General features: G+C 61.8%; 1 protein-coding gene across 1 annotated transcript; it reads left to right on the top strand.

Annotated features, from left to right (window-relative positions):
* Positions 1 to 13,805: 13,805 nt before the first annotated feature.
* Positions 13,806 to 15,240, top strand: ACTRT2 (actin related protein T2). Its single transcript, XM_047726955.1, has one exon. It carries the CDS (start codon positions 14,024 to 14,026, stop codon positions 15,155 to 15,157), a length of 1,134 nt encoding a protein of 377 aa, XP_047582911.1. The 5' UTR covers positions 13,806 to 14,023; the 3' UTR covers positions 15,158 to 15,240.
* Positions 15,241 to 18,889: the final 3,649 nt, after the last annotated feature.

The raw sequence follows: 18,889 nt of genomic DNA, 5'->3' as shown, positions 1-18,889 counted from the left end.
CCCAGCCCCCCGGGGCTTCCCGTCCCTCCCAACCCTCTGCAGGGGTGAAGGGCAGGGAGGGCAGGGGAGCTGGCTGCTCAGGACCCCCGAGCCCCTGGGTTGAAGACCTGGCATTAGCACCAGGGTTTTCTTGCTCTGGAGGGCGTGTGGTCATTATCCATAGTGTCTCCTGGTGCACTTCTCCTTTGAAGGGGATGCTCCGGTCACTCCGTGAGGCTCCGCCACCGGCCCTTCCTCGAGCCCAGTGTCCCAGCCATGGGGATCAGCTGCAGGGGCTCTTCGGGGAAGCTGGTCAGGGCAGGCATGCAGGGAGGAGCAGAGGAAGGGCTGGCCCCCTGGCCTCAGAGACCGTCCCTCCCAGACAGCATGAGCCGCATCACAGAGAATGGGGTCTGTCACTGTCGGTCATGGCCATGTGCCTTCCCAGAGCAAGGCAAGCCATGCCCATCGACAGCAAGTCCCACGCTCAAGCAAGGGGGAGATGGAGCTGCAGATCCGAGGTGGGGGCCCAGTGACCTCAACATCGCAGGCCACGTGCTTGTCTCGCCTTCCTGGGCGTGGGTCCTGGCGCGTCTGCGATCTCGGTTCTGGGGACTCCTACAGAAAGGGGGCTAGCGGGACAGATGGCAGCCCCATAATCACGGCAGGTCTTGGGACCATGACAAGCACTCACCATGGCCCTTCCTCCAGGTCCCCACACCACGCCCCAGGCCGGGACACCTCCTGGTCTAGCAGACCGGACAGTCTGAGTTTTGGCTGCCGGGCCTTTTCAGGCCGCGAATCCAGAGCTCGCCCAGTCAAAACCGGGCCCTGGAGGGCCAGCCGGGGCCGCCAGGGTGGCTAGCATGAGGGCAGGCACATCCCCCCAGCCCCCTCCTTGGGATCCCTCATCCTGCCAGAGCCATGGCTCCTTTGGTGCCTGCCGGTCTGCGGGTACGGTCCGCGGCTGGAACTGTGGGCGGTTCACCGGGACTCTTCCCACCGTGAGCCTGGGGGAAACGCGTCCTCCGGGAATCAGACCCTCTAAGCCCACACAACAGACGCTGTGAGGACAAGAAGCCCCCATTCCTGAGGTGAGTCTCTCCGGACAACACAGAATGGGACCACCTGCTTCCCCACTCTGTGCCCCAGTCCCTGGATTCCACGAGTCATGGCTAGCGCGCCGTGTCCCCATTGCTGGCTTCAGGAGTGTGGCTCAGCCGGAGGAGTGGCCCCGGAGAAACGGCCTTTCCATGCTGCATCTGCAGGAGCCTGGCCTGGCCTCCTCCCAGGCCAGCTGCTGCTGCTCCACGGCTGGGCGCCCTTTGTTAGTCACTTGGACTCTAAGTTCCACGTGTGGTGCTGTGGGAGGATCCACGTGCAGGAAAAGCCAGCCCAGTAGGACGAACCCTGGCTCATTCCAGCCCAGAAATGGTCTCACGAGACCACTGGCCACCAAGTGAGAGCTCAGCCCAGAAATGGAACGTGCTGGAGTCTTGACTGTGGGCTTCCAGCCTCTGGAGCGGTGAGAAGTGAATGTACTTCCAGACTCCCGTCTGGGGTGTTCTGTTTCAGCAGCCCAAGCGGACCCCCAAATCCCACCTTTAGGATTTGACCCAAAGGATCCGAAGATGCCCCAGCCAAGGAGCACGCACAGGGTGTCTGCCACCGCTCTGCTTGTCACTGTGGCAAGACACCCGCTCTGGCAAGCCAGGACGACGCGGAACCCCGCACGGCTGCCCATCCATCTGCAGCGAAGCCGAGGGCTCCCGGGGGTTCCACAGTGGATCAGGCGAGAGTCCACGTGGGGCGGCCCCCTGCTCCCCGCCAGCAGCAACAGACCCCTGGCCTGGGAGAGGAGCTCCGGCAGGTCCGCAAGCCCTATTCCCTGCACAGGGGTGTGGGCAGCACGAGCCAGGGTGGTGGACCATTTGACTGCAGGCCGTCAACTAGCACAGGTGGGGATTATGGCTTTCCCTGGGAGTGTCTGCCCCCAGAAGCCACGTGACTATGTCCTGGGGGAGGACTGGACTGTGGCTGCGTTCACAGGGAGCACAGAAAGGGGTTGACAATCAGGGCACCTGAGCCCTGGCTATGTCAAACCCAGCCCAGCCCTGCCCACAGAGCCTGGACACCAAGTCTGGCTGGGTAAGAGCTGGTCCCTAGCAGGGACCTCTTTAATATGCCAGGTCAGGGGTGGTCGGGAAGAACCCTAAACTTGTGATGAGCAAAGAACAGGGAGGGTGACGTGATTGCTGCCCCAGGGCCTTTGCCCACCCCATGCTGTTCCCTGGCCACGCTGTAATGGTCTCTTTCCAGGTCTCCCATGCACTCTTGGCCCTGGCTTTGGGGTCTCAGCCCAGTGTGGACACTCCTGACCACCTGGTTTAACTTGTCCCTCAGGCCAGCCTGTCCCTGACCCTGTTTCACGTTGTTTTCTTCCCAGAGTATATCCCCCTCTGACACCATCTGGAGGTGTGTTTGTTAACTCACTCTGCCCCACCCCTCCGCCTCCAGACTGCAGCTCCGGGAGGCACGCCCAGCCCCTCGGAGGGTCCGAAGCAGGTGCATGGGGGAGCGGGGGACGGCAGCTCCCACAGAGGGCGGGCAGCGGGGGACAGGGTGCAGGGGTGCTTGGCACAAGGCAGAGCCTCAGCCTCATCCACACCGAAGTACTTCCATGATGTCCCCAGAAAGTCTGTCACTGGAGGTGGGAACAGATAGGGAAGGCCCTTCTGCACTTTGCTCCTTTTGTGCTGAACAAACGCGGACGGTAGCTCTCCCTGCCAGCGCGGCAGACCCCCGGCTTCAGTTGCCGGCGTCCGTCAAGCTCCCATTCCTCTTGGGTTTGGCCACTTCTGGCTAACCAATCTCGTGGATATCTTGGGAAGTTGGTGATAAGACCCGAGTGGGTCACAGTTACCTCCTGGATCTCGTGAGAATGATCCAGGAGCAGGGTGGGTGTTCCAGGTTTCTGCTGGCCGAGTCCCGGCGCCCCTCTCTTGGGAGTCTGGGCAGACCGGCGGGGGTGCGGGGAGAAGGGGGCAGCTTCTATTCTTAGGTTGAATTCCCTTTTGGAAAGCTCCAGGCATGTCTTTGGCACAGATGCCCGAGGGCAGAGCACTCTGGCTCACGTTCCCTTCCTGGCGGATCTCCTTCCTCCAGGGCCCTAGGAACAGGGCTGCGCTCTGGTGCCTCAGGGCAAGTCTTTCTCTGCGTTTAAGGTTCCCCCCCACCGCGCGTGGCCACCCCCACGGGGCTTCAGACACGAAGCCGGTGGCTGTGAGCCTGGCCCGCAGCGGTGGGGAGGCTTTGCAGGCACAAGCACAGGACAGCCAGCCATGTCCGACTTTCAGATAAACCGGACGAAAGTTTAGGAAGGGCCGGTGTTCCGGGAGTTGGCAACCCCACACATGCAGAGCCATGGAGAACCTCGGAAAACGCGCGCACCCCGCCTGACTACCTGGCATGTCGGGGGCCCTTGCAGGTGGGCGGGGCCACGAAACGTGGGATGTGAGCGGAGGTGACAGGTGTCCTGTCAGGCAGAGGCTCTGAGCCACCCACGCGTGGCCCCCCGCCTTTCTCTCATCACGTGGACAGCATGGAGGCTCCCGGCCGCCCTGGGTCCCAGGGGTCTGCATGGAGCTGAGCCTGCAGCCTCGGGGTGCTGAGAAGTGTCCCCGGGCTGCCGCTGCCCAGAGCTGGGCCCAGCCTCCCCATGCCATGTCCAGTGGGTGATGGGAACCCCGGCTGGCCGCTCAACCCTTGTCCTTGGCCGAAGCCCACCCCCACCCCGAGAAGAAACGAACAAAAAAAGGAAGTCACTGCTCTCATGGGAGGCCCGGGGGGCTAAGCCGGTGGGACCCAGGGAGGGACTGGTTCAGCTGGGGCTCCTTCCTCGGGGCAGCACCCCTCCCACCACGGGCACGCCTCCCCCTGTGGGCACTCTTGCCGTGAGATCCCTGCTCCCACCCCTGGGAACCCACCTCCCCCTCAGGGCTGGAAGCTGGGCTCTGGGAAGGGTCAGGGTCGGGCCAGGGTCAGGGTCAGGGTCAGGGTCTTCCCGCTCAGTCACTCACTCACTCACTCACTCATTCTTCCCAACGTTGCTGTCTGGTCAGGTGCTAGGCTGGGTGGCTCAGGGACATGGTGCTCCCCGCAGAACAGAGCCCCGGCCCTTGGGGAGCATGAGCTCTGATGGGAGAGATAGGCCCAGTCACGGGTGGGGATCACAGTGGGATGCGAGCCCGATTTGCCAGGATGGGGTGGGAGGCGGCGACGGCGATTCCGTGTGGTGTGGCCCAGTATGTCACTGAGCACTGGGACTCAGGGCCCTGGCAGGGGTGGGGGTGACCTACACCTGCATGGCCAGTGTGGGAGCTGCCAGCCACGTGTGGCTGCTGTCGGTGCCCCCGGGGCCCCGAGCTCCTTCTCACACACGCCGACGTCCACGGTCACCATGCTGAGCACCAGCTGTGGGGAAGGTGCTGGCATCTGGAGATTTGGAGGAAAATCTCTCTGGGCAGAGAGACGAGACTCTGAATCCTGAGGAACTGGGGAGAAGCCAGTGTCGGGGAGCAGGGTGGGCCAGGGCAGAGAGGAGGGCGTTGGGACTGGACAGCTCGCCTCGGGTCCCTGGACAGGCTGGACACGGCTCTCATTCAGCCCGCAGGATGGGAGCGGGTGGCACCTGGCTGGCGACGCCAGGAGACTCGCAGACCTTCTAGACCATTTGGGCTCCTCCTCCCTGGGGCAGCAGGTGGACACCGGGCACCTGTCCTGAGCCAGATGATGGCTGTTGACTCCAGGGAGCTGAGCCAAGCAGCTCAGGGGACAGGATGAGGGACCGAGGCCCCCGCTGTGGTTTTCTCTGCACCAGGTCAGGAAACCCCTGCGGGGGCTCCAGGAGCTGGGGTCTGGCCTCAGGTCCACCGACCCGTCCACACGCACCACCCAGACCTCAGACCCACCGGCCCTGCCCCACCCCGAACGCCACGGAGCGCGTCACAAGGGTGGACACTGCTTGTTTCTAGTGAGGCCTTGCCCACCCCTCACAGCCTGGATCTGTGTCCAGCTGCCCGGAAGCGGATGGCGCTCCTGGCTCAGGTGACACATACATGGGGGCGGCCTGAGATGCCCGGGGATCACGGACAGGCAGCCTGGAGCCCAGACCCGGGGCGGGGGCGGGGCAGCCTCCCTCTGCCAAGCGCTTCTCCGGCCTCTGCTCCTCGCTGAGGACGCGCCAAGGCCTCCGCCGTCTAAGCCAGGAACAAACTCCACAGCCAGATGCAGCTGTATGGCTGCCATCCCGCAAAGGTCCCGTGGGGTCTCTTAAACAGAAAAGGTGACCGTCTAAGGAAAAGGGAAAGTGGGTCGTTCTTGACAGGTGAGTTGGGATCGTCAGAGGCTGCGGGGAAAGCTGCCGCAGGGGTGTGTCTGGGGACCCAGAGCGCCAGGGGCCACCTCAAAGCCGCGCCCAGGAAAGACGTCGCTCTCTGTCGTGGTACAGGTGAATGCATGTCCCGGCCCGCCCGACTCACACGGCGGACCATGGCTCTGTGAGCCCTCGTGGGCCGTCCGGCTGGACACCACGAGTGTGGGGCTTCCAGCCCCAGCAAGGTGGTCTCTCATGGTGTGGGAGCTGTGTGGGGGCTGGCTCCCCTGGGGGCTCCGAGGGAGACCCCCGTCACGCGTCACACACTCCCATCATGGCCAGCGGTCCTCGCGACAGAGGCCCACGGCGACCTGGGCCTGCGCCGAGTGGCGGCCTTCTCCCTGGGCGTCCGCTTGTCCTTCTGAGTCCTCCGGTCACTGGATCGGGGTCCGTCCGAAGGCAAGATGACCAGCTAGTATCACGTGCATTTCCAAGTAAGGCCCGGTTCTGAGGTTTCAGGGGGCCGTGCGTCTTTGGGGGACACCCCATCATCCCAGGGCACACAGCTCCGCAAATTCCTCAAAACCAAACACAGACCCTCAGGCCTGCACCGCCCACAACCCCAGTCTGCGGGGACCGGCTCCCGGTGGCCCCCAGCCTCTTTCCTCCTCTGTGGCTGCCTGGGGGGGTCCCTCCCTGGAAGGGCCGTGGCTGTGCGGGGAGCACCGTAGGACCCGCCATCCTGCCCCGTCCGCCCCGTGGGGGCGCCCGGCACTCTACCCGGAGACCCCTCCATCCCTGGGCTGGGGGAAACCTGGGCCTCCGTGAGGAGGGGAGGCCCCCTCTGCCCCCTTGGCGGCCCCACCGTGGACAAAAATCCTTTCACCAGGAGGGGAGTCCACAGACAAGCGCGATCTTCCTCCCCCCATGTCCGGCTTTCCGAAAGGCCGCCCGCCCCTCCCAGCGGCCGCCAGCACATGGTAAAGAGGTTAGTCCCCCACCCGCGGGCTCCCGCCGTCACCCTGCCCCCAGCCTGAACACAAAGCCTTTTCTCTCTCCCGCTGGAAAAACGGACGGCGCATGAATGCAAAGAGCTCTTTCAACGTTAGATTTTAAATTATTTGAATTAAATCTGGGATCCTTCCGGGCCTCGTGCTTTTCCCGGTTATTTATCACCGACTAAATGTACACGTCGGCTGAGCGTCTCCAGGGACTGTCCTCACCGAGACGCTGCCCCCGACTGTGATAAACTATTAAAGCCGAGAGCCGGGCCGTGTCGGGCTGGGGGCGGGCGTGCGCCCTGCCCCTCGGAAGCTCTCTGGGCGAACCGATGACTGTCCACCGCACGCGCCTGTTCATTCGCTTCGGCTTGTCCTCTGGGTAATCACTTTAATACACTTGAAAATAAGCCTTTTCCCCACTGAGGCAGGGTGATTTTTTTCCCTATTTAGCAAACATTGATTTTTTTTCTTCCTCCCCCAGTGTCCTGCCTCGTCGGAAGCTAACAAGCCGCAGTTTGTTCCAGGGACGTCTCCGGGCACCCGGGTCTTCTGACACTTCTGCTGGGCGCCAGCAGGGGGCAGGAGACCCTCTTGTTTTGAGGGCCACACCGCCGGAGCTACGGCTGGCCAGGCCGCGGGTCTGGGGCAGGTGGGGTGAGCGTCCACACAGATGCTCGGTGGCAAGGGGCCCAAGAAGTCTCATCGGGGTGCATGGGGGACGACGTCTCAGGTCCGATGTGACATTTCGAAGCATGGAGAACCAGCGGCCGTGGCCGTCGGAAGCCCCAGCTGATGTCTCGGGGACCCAAGAGAGGCGGTGCCCGCCAGCCAGCTGGCCCTGGTCCACGGTGCCCCAGCCATGCTGCCCCTTCTCCGTGGACTCCCGCAGCTCCAGAACACAGCACTCCTTCGGACGGCTCAGGAAACTGAGGCCGGACAGGCCGTGCTTGGTGATGTCCCAGCGCTCTGGTCCATGGCCCCCGTGTGGGAAGCCTCCAACGTAGCCCCCGATACTCCTGCCCCCGGCACACGCCCCGGCATGCCACATAATCCCAGGCTCCTGAACCACAGAGAGCAGCGGGGGGAATGGGATTCGGTATAAAAGGGCTGTGGCTGCTGACCGGGACGCGTGCTCGCTCACACTCGCTCTCTCTCTAAGGGAAGCGAGCGGCTCTGTCGAGAGGCCCCACGTGGTGAGGGACGGAGGCCTGCCCGCAGCCTCGCGTGGGAGCTTGGAAGCCGACCCCCAGCCCGGCCTCCCCGCCAAGGCTCGAGAGGACCCCAGCCGTGGCACCCGGCTGAGTGGGGCCCAGATTCCAGACCCGCAGAGGCCCCAGGGTAGGAGCCGCTGGCTGTTCTCAGCTGCTGTGTTTCGTGCTAACTTGCTGCATAGCAACCGGCGACTCCTCTGGCCCCTTTCTGTACCGGGGCGCGGCCTTCCCCCGGCCCCGATGCCCGCTGGGCCCCGCCTCCTCACCAGCACGCGCAGTCCTCAGCAGGCAGGTGTAAGTTCTTAGCCTGAAGCCCTAACCCTGAATGTGGCCTCGCTGGGAAGGAAGGTCTTTGCAGATGACAGAGTTAACCCGAGGCCATTGGGGGGGCCCTAATCCACTATTAGTGCTTTTTGTAAAAGGGTGATGTTTGGCCACGACACGTGCAGGCAGGGAGAATGCCAGAAGGGGTTGGAGCTCTGCTGCCATCAGGAGCCCGGATGGAGGCCTGGGGTGTCCCTCCCTGGAGCCCTCAGAGGGAGCGCGGCCTCCAGGGCTGGGCTGATGCATGTCTGTGGGTCAAGCTGCCTGGGCCGTGGGCTCCAGTCGTGCGTACAGTGGGCAGCTCGATGTCAACCACCCCTGCTCTGCCTTCCCACGCGGAGGCTTTACGAAACCCAGAACGGACGGGGCTCCTCATCCTTCAAAAGTGGGGACTCCGACCCTGGCAGCTTCAGTCCTCACTGCGAACGTGCCTGCCTTCGGCCGTGGGGGTCCCTGAGTCAGAATCTAGCCCCGGAGGGACACACCAAGCACGCCGATGTGGACAAGCCGAGTACCAACTCGGCCTTGTGGTGAGCGTCTAAACACCGAAGCCCGTGTGTAAGTTTTAAAACACCAAAGCCCTGGGAACAGTGTTCAGTGCAAGACCTGGGGAGGGATAAAAGGTTGGTGAGTTGGGTAAAGCACAAGCCGGTCTCCGGGCAGGCGCTCAGGAGGCCGTGTCTGCGCCCCGCCGGCCCCGAGCACAGGAGTGCGCCATGCGTGCAGGCAGGAAGGGCAGAGCCGTGGGCAGGGCTGTGTGCACCCTGCAGAGGAAAGCCTAGATCTGGTGTTTCTGTATGTACTTGTGGCTGGAAGCATCTGGAAGGTTTGGACGGAGCACTCACGGGGGCTGCGTGGACGAGCCTCAGGCCACGGGGAGGGACTTCTCGGGGACTTTGTCTACTGTGTTCACTGCCGTAACTCTTCAGATCTGAAGTCGGCCGCCTCTGGAAGCGAGAAGAGCAAAGCCAGGGACGCTAGAGGGGGTCCCAGCTGCCCGGGGCTGCCGCTGTCCTGTGGGGGAGGGTGGGGCGTCTTGGGCTCGCTTGGCTCTGACCCAGAGGCCTCTCACCCCAGGTGCCACGTCCAGAGCTGTCTCTTGTCTCCATTCACCTCGACTCAGTCCCGCGGGGGCTGAAGCCTCTCTGGCCTCGGACGGGTGCAGGATGGACCCGACCCCACACCCCCCAACACACGCAGGCACTGTCCTGTGAAGGGAGGAGGGTGGGACCCGGAGATTTATAATTCTAGGGCTGGGGAGGATGGTGCTGTTCACAAGCCTGTCCCGTGTTCCCTGGGGTGGGCGGAGCCCGGGCCAGCCACGGTTGTCCTGTCCTCTGCCTATACCCCATCTGCTCTCCTGCCTCCTGGTAGCTCAAGTCCGGGCTCTCTCCCCTTCCTCCGCGGCCTGGGTTGGACGCGTACTCCACCTGCCCAGCAGCTGCGGGGGCGGGGAGGCTCTGAGACCCAGCCCGCGGACAGCGATTGCCGAGCCACTGCTCGCCTGGCCCCCGCGACCTGGCCTGTGGGTTCCTGCCGCCAGCAGATGGACAGGACAGCCAGGGTGTGGGCTGGCTGTCCGTGTCCCCGCCAGACCGCCTCTCCCCTAACCCGGTCTGCCTCACCTTCCCACCCCGCGGCGTCCCCGCACTGAACCGTGGACACTGGCTTGTGGAGCTCGTGTCGGCTGCGGTGAGCCAGTTCTGCCCATGCAGCCCGGTTTAGTGTGTCACGCTCATGGGAGGCGGGGAAAGGAGCCCCCCGGGGGTGCCGGTCTGACCCAGCTGGCTGGAAGGGAGCGCCTCGTGGGGGCCCTGCCGTCAGCTGTGGAGACCCATAGGCTCTGGTGAAGCCTGAAGGTCACCAGGGAAGGAGGTGGACAAAGACAAGTGAGGATGTTCACTTCAGCCACGAAGAGAAGAAAGGGGGATGGAAGGGAGGGAGGGTCACTGGACAAGAGGTTGGACAATAATGGGTGGGGATAGGTGAGTGGGGGAGTGGGTGGACGGGGGGTGCAGACGGGAGGACAGATGGATGCACGGTGGACAGATGGGCAGATGGGTGGGCGGATGTCTGGTATTTGGATGGATGGGTGGGTGGATGGATGGGTGGATGGTGGGTGGGACGGTTGGTTGGATGGTGGACAGACGGATGGATGGATGGATGGATGGACGGACTGTGGATGGATGGATGGTGGGCAGATGTCTGGATGGTTGGATGGTGGATGGAAAATGGATGAATGGACATGTGACACGAGTTCCATCCCAGAGGTTCAAAAGGGCCAGGACACCAGGAAGAGCGCTCAGAGCTTTGAGCTCCCTGAGGACGACGGGGACAAAAAGGTGAAAGAGAAGATACTTGGGGGCGTACTACAAGCCCCTGTGGCCCCTGGACTCCCACAGTCCCCGTGGACATGTACACAACTCTCTCTCTTGCAAGAGGGGTGCCCATCCTGTCACCTGCAGAGTTGGCCTGTTTCTTCAGGCTGCTGGCCGACACCAGACCAGATCCTTACAAATAGAATCTGGGCGCCAGATGTCAGCCCCAACTAATGAGCCCAGTCTGTAGGTCACTAATTGGCTGAGGCTCTGGGCGCCAGGGGCAGATGGAACCAGGGCCAAAGGGACAGCCAGGGCGACCCCAGCCCAGGGCGTGGGTGGCCCAGTCACGCTGCACCCAGGCAGTAGGCAGCAGGGGTCCCCAGCAGGTCCACGGCTGCCCACTCCCATCTAAATGCCTGGCAGCTTTCCAAGACTGCCCAGGGGCTGTGCACCTCCCACCAAGGGCTGGGGCTCCTCCGAGGGTACGGCAGGTGGGGGTCGTGTGGGGGCTGGGGAGGGCTGCCGTTGGGCATGACTGCTGGACCAGAAATAAGAGCGAGCCTTCCTGTGTAAGACGGAAACGAGTGCCCTCCAGAACCACCGCGGTGGCGAGGCTTGCCCTGTGGAGGGAGATGGAGTTACAGCTAGTTCACCCATAAACTCGTTCAAGCGATTTATGAGGCATGGCTGACCCCGGGTGGGGGCAGGGCAGCCTCTGACGGGCTTCTAGCCGGAGCCTGAGGAGGGGTGATGTCCTTGTGCTAACAGCAAACGCGACCTTGCAGCCAATGCTCAGCCACGTGGAGCAGTGCCTCCACTGACGTGGCAAGGGTGCCCATGGGCCCCGCCGTGGACACCTGCCCAGGAGGCGTGCTGTGCCTCCCAGACCTGCAGACCCAGGGGGTGGGAGGGGCGGGGCGGGGTGGGGGGGGAGTTGTTTCCACGATGGCCTCAGACGTGAGGAGGACACCAGGCTGGAGAGAAGGTTCCCAGGCACCAGAGCAGCACGGGCTGGAATTTCTGCCCCCGGCTGGGAGCTGGAAACCAGCACTACCTCACGTAGGCTGTGGCTCGTAGACCCACTGGTTTTTCTCAGCGGCCCCGTGCTGTCGCCCCCGGAGCATGGCCCACTTCTTGGTGGTGGGTCTTCTCCCCATGAGGTGGACACTTAATGATGGGGCAGAAGCCACCACCCAGCCCGGGACCAGGCTTCAGCGGCTGGCCCAGAGGACCAGCGGTGGGGAAGGCGCCTCCGGGCTGGGGGTCGCTTCTCCAAGTGTGCAGAGAAGAGTGGAGTGAGGACCCTCCCTCGCCGCCCCGCCTGGCACACAGCACCCAACGGCCATGAGCGTCCAGGGTTGTCGGGCAGGGCTGCGGTGCCAGGCCCCCGACAAGGGGCAGCACATCTCTCAGACTCAGGGGGAGAGGGAACCCATTTGGGAAAGCAGTCCCGGAAATGCTCAGATGGCTTTACTGGAACCACTGGCCGGACACTGGCCCAGCATTCCCAGCTGTGTCCTCGAGGGTCTCAGCTTGTGTGGAGCCGGCAGGGGTCACAGAATGGAGAGCCACCCAGGTTTGGTGACAGGTGGACATGTCCTGGACCTAACTGGGGGGCTGACCGTGGAGCTGGGTCTGGGGAGCTCAGGGAGGGGCCAGGGTGAGCGCGCGTGCTTGTGTGACCTGCGCGTGGGTCAGAGGCTGCCAGCCTACGGGATGTGGTGATTGTGTGTTGTTAGAGCAACAGGGAAACCGGTGGCCACAGAACGTGCCCACACCCACGGGTCTGTCTAAGCTGTGCCTCACCCTTGGTCCTTTTCTCCTCCTCTGTCCCTCCTGAAAACGCCCAATGCCCCAGGCCCGGCCCACGGGGACACACCCACATGCCGCCCGTGTGTGGTGACCCGGTGTCTGAAGCTGACGTGTGGGCCCTGTTGGGGACAAAATTGAGAAATCCCGAGAGCGTGTTCCTCCTGGTTCGGCCTGGAGTGTCTGGCGACAATCAGAAAATTCTAGCAATTCCCGAGACCCCAGATTCACAGGCCTTTTGTGATGTCAGCAGGCTGGAACCCCGAGACACCGCCTTCCACTGAGCGCCCAGTCAGTAGCCTAACAGGGACACATTCCCGTGGATGTCGGGGCCCCCAGATCCTGGATCCCCTACGGGGCCCGCTGATGACCATTGTGGGTGGCACCAACTCCATCAGGGGCCATCCCGTGGCATTCACCCCGCCCCACATGGGACTCAGTTTCCACCTGGAGGGGTCCTTTCAGGGAAAATGTCCAACGAGGCCAAGTTTTTATTTTTTAAAGATTTTATTTATTTGACAGACAGAGATCACAAGTAGGCAGAGAGGCAGGCAGAGAGAGAGGAGGAAGCAGGCTCCCCGCTGAGCAGAGAGCCCGATGTGGGGCTTGATCCCAGGACCCTGAGATCATGACCTGAGCCGAAGGCAGAGGCCTCAACCCACTGAGCCCCCCAGGCGTCCCAAGGCCAAGTTTTTATTGATTCTTATCCAGGGCTTAGCCCTGAGTGTGCCCATGAACTCACATACCTGCCACTTGTCTACACTGCACATACAGATTACACACCTACACCGGGGGTCTACACCACACGACTAACTGCTGTTCTATCTGCTGGGTTTAGAACGGTCAGCCCGACACACACCGGCGGAGGAGGCTGGGAGTTCTGGAGGGGTGGTTCTTTGGGTTCTTGGGTTGAGGACAGAGTTGGACCCGAGCGGGATTCTGGATGTGCCGGGAGGGGAAGGGTCATCAGGTAAACGTGGGTTCCCCAGGCCCACCACCTCCCTCCAGGGCTCAGGGCTGCTGGCCCGGGCCTCTGGGAGCCCCACCACGCGGCCCTCTGCCTGGCTCCTCGGGCTTGACCCACAGCCTTGCCCCTGAGCCGCCATGCTGCTGGCCTCCTCCTTGACCTGGTCATTTCTGAGCACTCTTCAGTACGTGTGGCTGACTGTGTGATGGTCCACAGACATGGGGTGACCCGCTCTGGGAACATCAGATCCCGTCTTCAGAGGTCATGCCCTCCACCCCACACATCACTTCACGTCGCTCTGTGCCAGTGCGTCCAGGCCGTGGAGAGCAGCGAGGGGCCCTGACCTCAAGCCAGAGCAGGGACAGGCCTGCTTAGAGGGAAGCCTGCGGGCCCAGAGCACGTCGCTTTGCATCTGTCCTGTGGGATGGGAGCCAGGGGTCGCGGGGTGAAGGGAAGACAAATCCCCAAGGGCTACCTGGGGGAGGCCACACATCTTGGTGCCTGCTGTGGTGGCTCGTGGACACCGCACCCGTGTCTGGCATGGGGCCCTCTTCTTAGCAAGGGGAGGCCACGCTCAGCAGACACCAGTCCTCCATGCGGGCCTGGGCCGGCTGCTTCCCCGGGTTCCAAGCCCTTCCTCAGCCCACAGGCCCAGCAAGAGTGCCTGTGGGCCTGGTTTGCCCTGGGCCGTTTGGAGTCTCCCCAGGGAAGGAGGACGGGGCCCCAGAACCCCCCAGCCCCAAAGGCCCTCTGCCGCTGGCTGAGGACAATTGTTGCTTGGCTGGATTGTTACATGTGGGACCGTCACCCCTGAAAGGGCCACGGTGCCCCCGGGCTGCCTGAGAGCAGGGCAGACCTGCCACGAGGATGAAGGGCCCCTGCGGACCGGCCGCCTGCTAGCCTGCGGGGAGTCACCGCAGAGCAGCGGAACCCTGTGCCCTCCGGACTTCCAGAGAGGCCTCTTGCGTCACAAAGTGGCCCGGCGGCATTCTGCCTGCGTTTTGGTGAAGCCCGAAGAGGACTAGGACACTGCAGGCATGTTTAATCCACACGCGTTGGACTCTCCCGCTGTGATTTTTGACAACGGCTCCGGGCTCTGCAAAGCGGGCCTCTCTGGAGAGATCGGGCCCCGCCACGTCATCAGCTCCGTGGTGGGGTACCCCAAGTTCAAGGTGCCCTCGGCGGGGGCCAGCCAGAAGAAATACTTCGTGGGGGAAGAGGCCGTGCACAAGCGGGAGGTCCTGCAGCTGCGCTACCCCATCGAGCGGGGCCTGGTCACCGGCTGGGAGGACATGGAGAGGCTCTGCAAACACCTGTTTGAGTGGGAGCTGGGGGTGAAGGCCAGCGACCGGCCGGTGCTCATGACGGAGCCCTCCCTGAACCCCAGGGAGGCCCGGGAGAAGATGGCCACGATGATGTTTGAGAACTTCAACGTGCCCGCCTTCTACCTGTCAGACCAGGCCGTGCTGGCCCTCTACGCCTCTGCCTGCGTCACGGGCCTGGTGGTGGACAGCGGGGATGGGGTCACTTGCACCGTCCCCATCTTCGAAGGGTACTCCCTGCCTCACGCGGTCACCAAGCTCTACGTGGCGGGAAGGGACATCACGGAGCACCTCACGCGGCTGCTGCTGGCAAGCGGGCGGTCCTTTCCGTGCGTGCTGGACAAGGCCCTGGTGGACGACATCAAGGAGAAGCTGTGCTACGTGGCCCTGGAGCCCGAGAAGGAGCTGTCGCGGAGGCCGGAGGAGGTCGTCAGAGAGTACAAGCTGCCGGATGGGAACGTCGTCTACGTCGGGGACCAGCTGCACCAGGCCCCCGAGGCCCTGTTCGCACCCGAGCAGCTGGGCGTCCAGAACCCGGGCCTCTCGAAGATGGTCTCCTGCAGCATCACCAAGTGTGATGCGGATATCCAGAAGACCCTTTTTGGGGAGATCGTGCTGTCTGGGGGCACCACTCTGTTCCAGGGCCTCGACGACCGTCTTCTGAGGGAGCTGGAGCAGCTCGCTTCCAAAGGGACCCCCATCAAGATCACGGCTCCCCCGGACAGGTGGTTCTCCACGTGGATCGGGGCCTCCATCGTCACCTCCCTGAGCAGCTTCAAGCAGATGTGGGTCACCTCCGCCGATTTCAAAGAGTTCGGGGCATCCGTGGTTCAGAGAAGGTGCTTCTGAGGGGCTGAGGGCAAGGGGTGGGTGTGGGTAGCGAGCTCGCCCCTCGGCGCCGACGGGGTGTTCAATAAAGGACAAAATCATGTTCAGCCTCTGGTCGTGATGTCGGGCTCTTTATTCTAGGTGGTCCCAGAGGAATTTCCAAGGTGGACCCCAAGGTCCACCAGGGCCTTGTCCAGCACGCACGGGAAGAACCGCCCGCTCGCCATGAAAGGGGGGTCATGAACCCCCTTTAAGTGGCTGTCCCCACCCCCTTGTCCCTAGAAAGCCCTGGGTTAGGAGTCGAGGCTGTTTCCGTCTGCAGAGTTGGTCCCAAAAGCAGGGGCCCGAGTTTGATCCCACAGGGCCCTGGGCGCTCCGTTTAAAACGTGGGTCTGGGGTGGTCTGGGACAGTCAGCCCTGGTTGGGGACAGGAACCGACAGGAGCGCTCCCTGCTCTGGGGGCCAAGAGAGCGGGCGGTGGGTCTTCAGTATGGTTAGGCTTTCGTGGCTTTTACGAGGCCGGAGGCTGAAGGGGGCCGGAGCCCGCAGCCTGAGCTGACGGAGCCGGGCAGGGGTGCAGCCGTCATCTGTTCGAGACCCGCCAGCAGCCCCGCCCCCGCCGCTCGGAGCGTCGACACCCCCTTCCAGATTACTGTGATTCTTGCAAAGATGCCGACAGCCTCGTTCTGGAGTAAAATCCCGGAGACAAAGTGAACGGCCATCAATAGAGTCACAGTTGAATAAATGATGAAGAAAGGGAGTTTTTCCACATAGATTTGGTGGAGTTCTCCCAAAATAATACTGGGACAGAACGAAAGTACCGAGAAGTCTTTCCAGAAGGGCGTCCCCTTCCCATCTGGGAAAGAAGACAGTGGCACCTCCCCACGCACATCTCTGCACGCTTCGTGGAAGCGAACGTGGTTTTTTATAGGATTATGAGCACATGGAAAAAGAACAGGGTGGACGCCTCGGGTTGGTAGAGGCAGGAGGGGATGGGAAGGGCTGTAGGGGGAGGGGGGGAGCCTTAAGGACCGCATCGCAGGACATTTCAGCGTGTGTGGGACACACCCATCTTCCCACCCGTGCGCGCTCCTCTCCCCCTGCTGTCAGGCCGCCAGTGTCGTCTCTGACGCGAGCACACGGTGCCCATAAGACAGCGGGCGGCCGGGTCCCTTGTTCACTCTGTGGGGTCTCTCAGCCGGCGTGTGTGGAGGTTTCGCGTGCGAAGACACACCTTCCCGTCCTGATCCCGTCGCCGCGCTGTTTTGTCTCCTGGTCCCCTTCTTGTCCCCTCCCATGGCTGGCTGGAGGTTTTTCGGAATTCCGTCTTGATTTATGGACAAGGATTTTCAGCAAATTGTGCCGTATTGATTTCTTGGTGACTGCGCCAGGGGAACACCACAATCTACCCGTTGGGACATTTTCCCACTCAGAGTGAGACGCCGAAAACTTACTTCCTTGTAGGCCCCTGTAGCCTCCCAGATTTTACAATGTCCTGTTGCTGCTACACACGTCTGAGAACAACCTCCGACGTATTACGACTTTTCCTCCTGCCCTCAAATGATTTAGGAGCTCGTTAGAGTACCCTACAATACGGTTACCCACATTTTAACCCAACCTGATGTTCTTTTGTGCTTCTGAGGTTCCACGTTCCCACTATCATTTCCTTTCCTTTTAGAGAACTTCCTGTGGTCTTTCCCTAAGAGGGGTTTGCTAGTGACAAAGTCTCTTCCTTTTCTGTGATCTGAGGACGCTGTCTTTCTGCTCCGTCCCTGAAGGATGTTTTCTCCGGACATAGAGTCCACAGTTAACCATTCCCTTCCAGCACCTGGGCAACGTGGTATGAGCGCCTTCTCCGTGGCCCTTCTCCGTGGCCCGTGGCTGCAGACCAGAGACCCCCAATTATTTGATCACGGCCCCTGTCGGCCATGCACCACTTCTCTCTGGCTGCCCTTGGGGCTTTTTGTGGTCTGCAGCCCCCATTATGGTGTGTCTTGCTGTGGGTTTCTACAGGTTGATCCTTCGGGATTTAGGCAACTCGTGAATCTGTACATTTATGTTTTTTGCCAAATTTGGGAATTTGTGCTATTATTTCTGGTAGAACTTTTTTTTTTTTTAAATCTACTGATTTCAGAGAGAGAGAGTAGAAGAGAGAGCGTGTGAGCGGGGGCAGAGGCAGAGGGAGAAGCAGACTCTCCGCTGAGAAGGGAGCCCGATGCGGGGCTCGATCCCGGGACCCCGACATCATGACTGAGCCGGAATCACGAGTCGGACGCTTGATCTTCTGAGCCAGCCAGGTGCCGTCTTATAATACTTTTTAAAGTTCCACTCTTTTCTCTCCTTCCGCATCTCTGAGGATACAAAAGTCTGCGATCTTACCCTCGTCCCACAGGCCCGTGGGACTCTGCTCACTTTTTGCTCTGTTTTCTCTGTTACTCAGGTCGGGTAAATTCCACGCTCCTCTCCTGAAATCCACCGGTTTCCTCCCACGGGGCCCTCCAGCATGTTTTTTATTTCAGATATATTTTTCCGTGTGATCACTTGTTCTTTGCTTTGTAAATTCTCATGCTTTGCTGGGATTTTCCATTTTTGCACTTGTTTCAAGGGAATTCATAATTGCCTCCTGAGACCTTTCGGTAACGGCTGCTTGCGAACCGCCGCGGAGAACTCCAGCGCCTGATTCATCGGCGGCAACGCTCACCCCTGGGCCTTGTCCTCTCTCGTTCGGCCGATGACTTCCTGGCTCTTGGTGTGACGAGTGATTTTCTACTGCGCTCTGGATGTTTTGAATGTCCCGAGACTCTGGACACCAGCTCGTCTGTTTTTGTGGTAGGCAGCCCCCGAGGGGGTGTAGCGTGAGGGCTGGATAGGGGCGTGTTGAGTTTCTGAGCACCCCGGAAATGGGGGCCCTGACTCACACGGCCTCGGGGCAGACCGGTGGGGCGGAGGTTCGGCTCCCTCCCCAGCCCCCTGTATCTTCCTGAGGAAGAGGAAGCAGGCGCTGACCAACACTGCTTCACCACTTGGGGTGGGGGGGATGGCCCGGCCGAGTGCCACAGACACCAGGGAAGGGGGAGCCAGAGAGTCAGCTAGTCTTGTTAATGCCAGTGGGGCTGGGGGCTCGGCTCGCCTCTGGAAGCCAATACCGCCCCGGCGGGGGGATGGAGGCCCTGGAGGTGAGGAGTCGGGAGGGGTGAGGTGGGCTGGCATGGGGCGGGGTCACCGAATCAGCTCCGCTCTGCCTGCTGGAACCATGGAGGTGGCACGTGGCTTTCCAGTGGTGTTCAGCTGGAGCAGGGGGATATTCTCCCAAGGTTCCTTTGTTTTTAGGTCATTCTTTTCTCACTGGGAACAGACTTACCCTGGAGATTTTTTAGTCTGTGCCCACTAAGGGTTTGTGTTGGACGCTTTGCAGCACCTGCTGGGGACCGTATGGGAGCCACCAAGGAAGCTGAGGGGGCCCTGCGCAGCCCGTCTTCTTCCCACCTTTCAGACACCCCGATATCTGCCTATTGCCTTACAACCGGGGCTTTTCGTTGAGAGTGGGAGAGTCTGGGAGGAAGTTAGTGCTTTTATGTCTTCCCATCACACCTAAAGGTCACAGGGAAAATTAAGAGCGTCACTGGTCCCCGCTCTCGTCAGGGTCACTGCTCTGTCGGTGCGAATGCAGGCGCGGAAGCTGTGGCTTTCCAAAGCCATGTAAGAAGTGGACAGTAAGGCTCGGCCCATCTGCCCAGACTCCAGGGCTCTTCC

The sequence above is a fragment of the Lutra lutra genome, chromosome 4 (assembly GCF_902655055.1).
Source record: "Lutra lutra chromosome 4, mLutLut1.2, whole genome shotgun sequence".
In the NCBI taxonomy this organism is placed as follows: Eukaryota; Metazoa; Chordata; class Mammalia; order Carnivora; family Mustelidae; genus Lutra; species Lutra lutra.
Note: the sequence above shows the minus strand (reverse complement) of the source record. Positions and strands in the feature narration are given on the sequence as shown.

Excerpts from the sequence above, each read along its gene's own strand:
- ACTRT2 (XM_047726955.1), top strand. The coding sequence starts at position 14,024 with ATGTTTAATCCACACGCGTTGGACTCTCCCGCTGTGATTTTTGACAAC.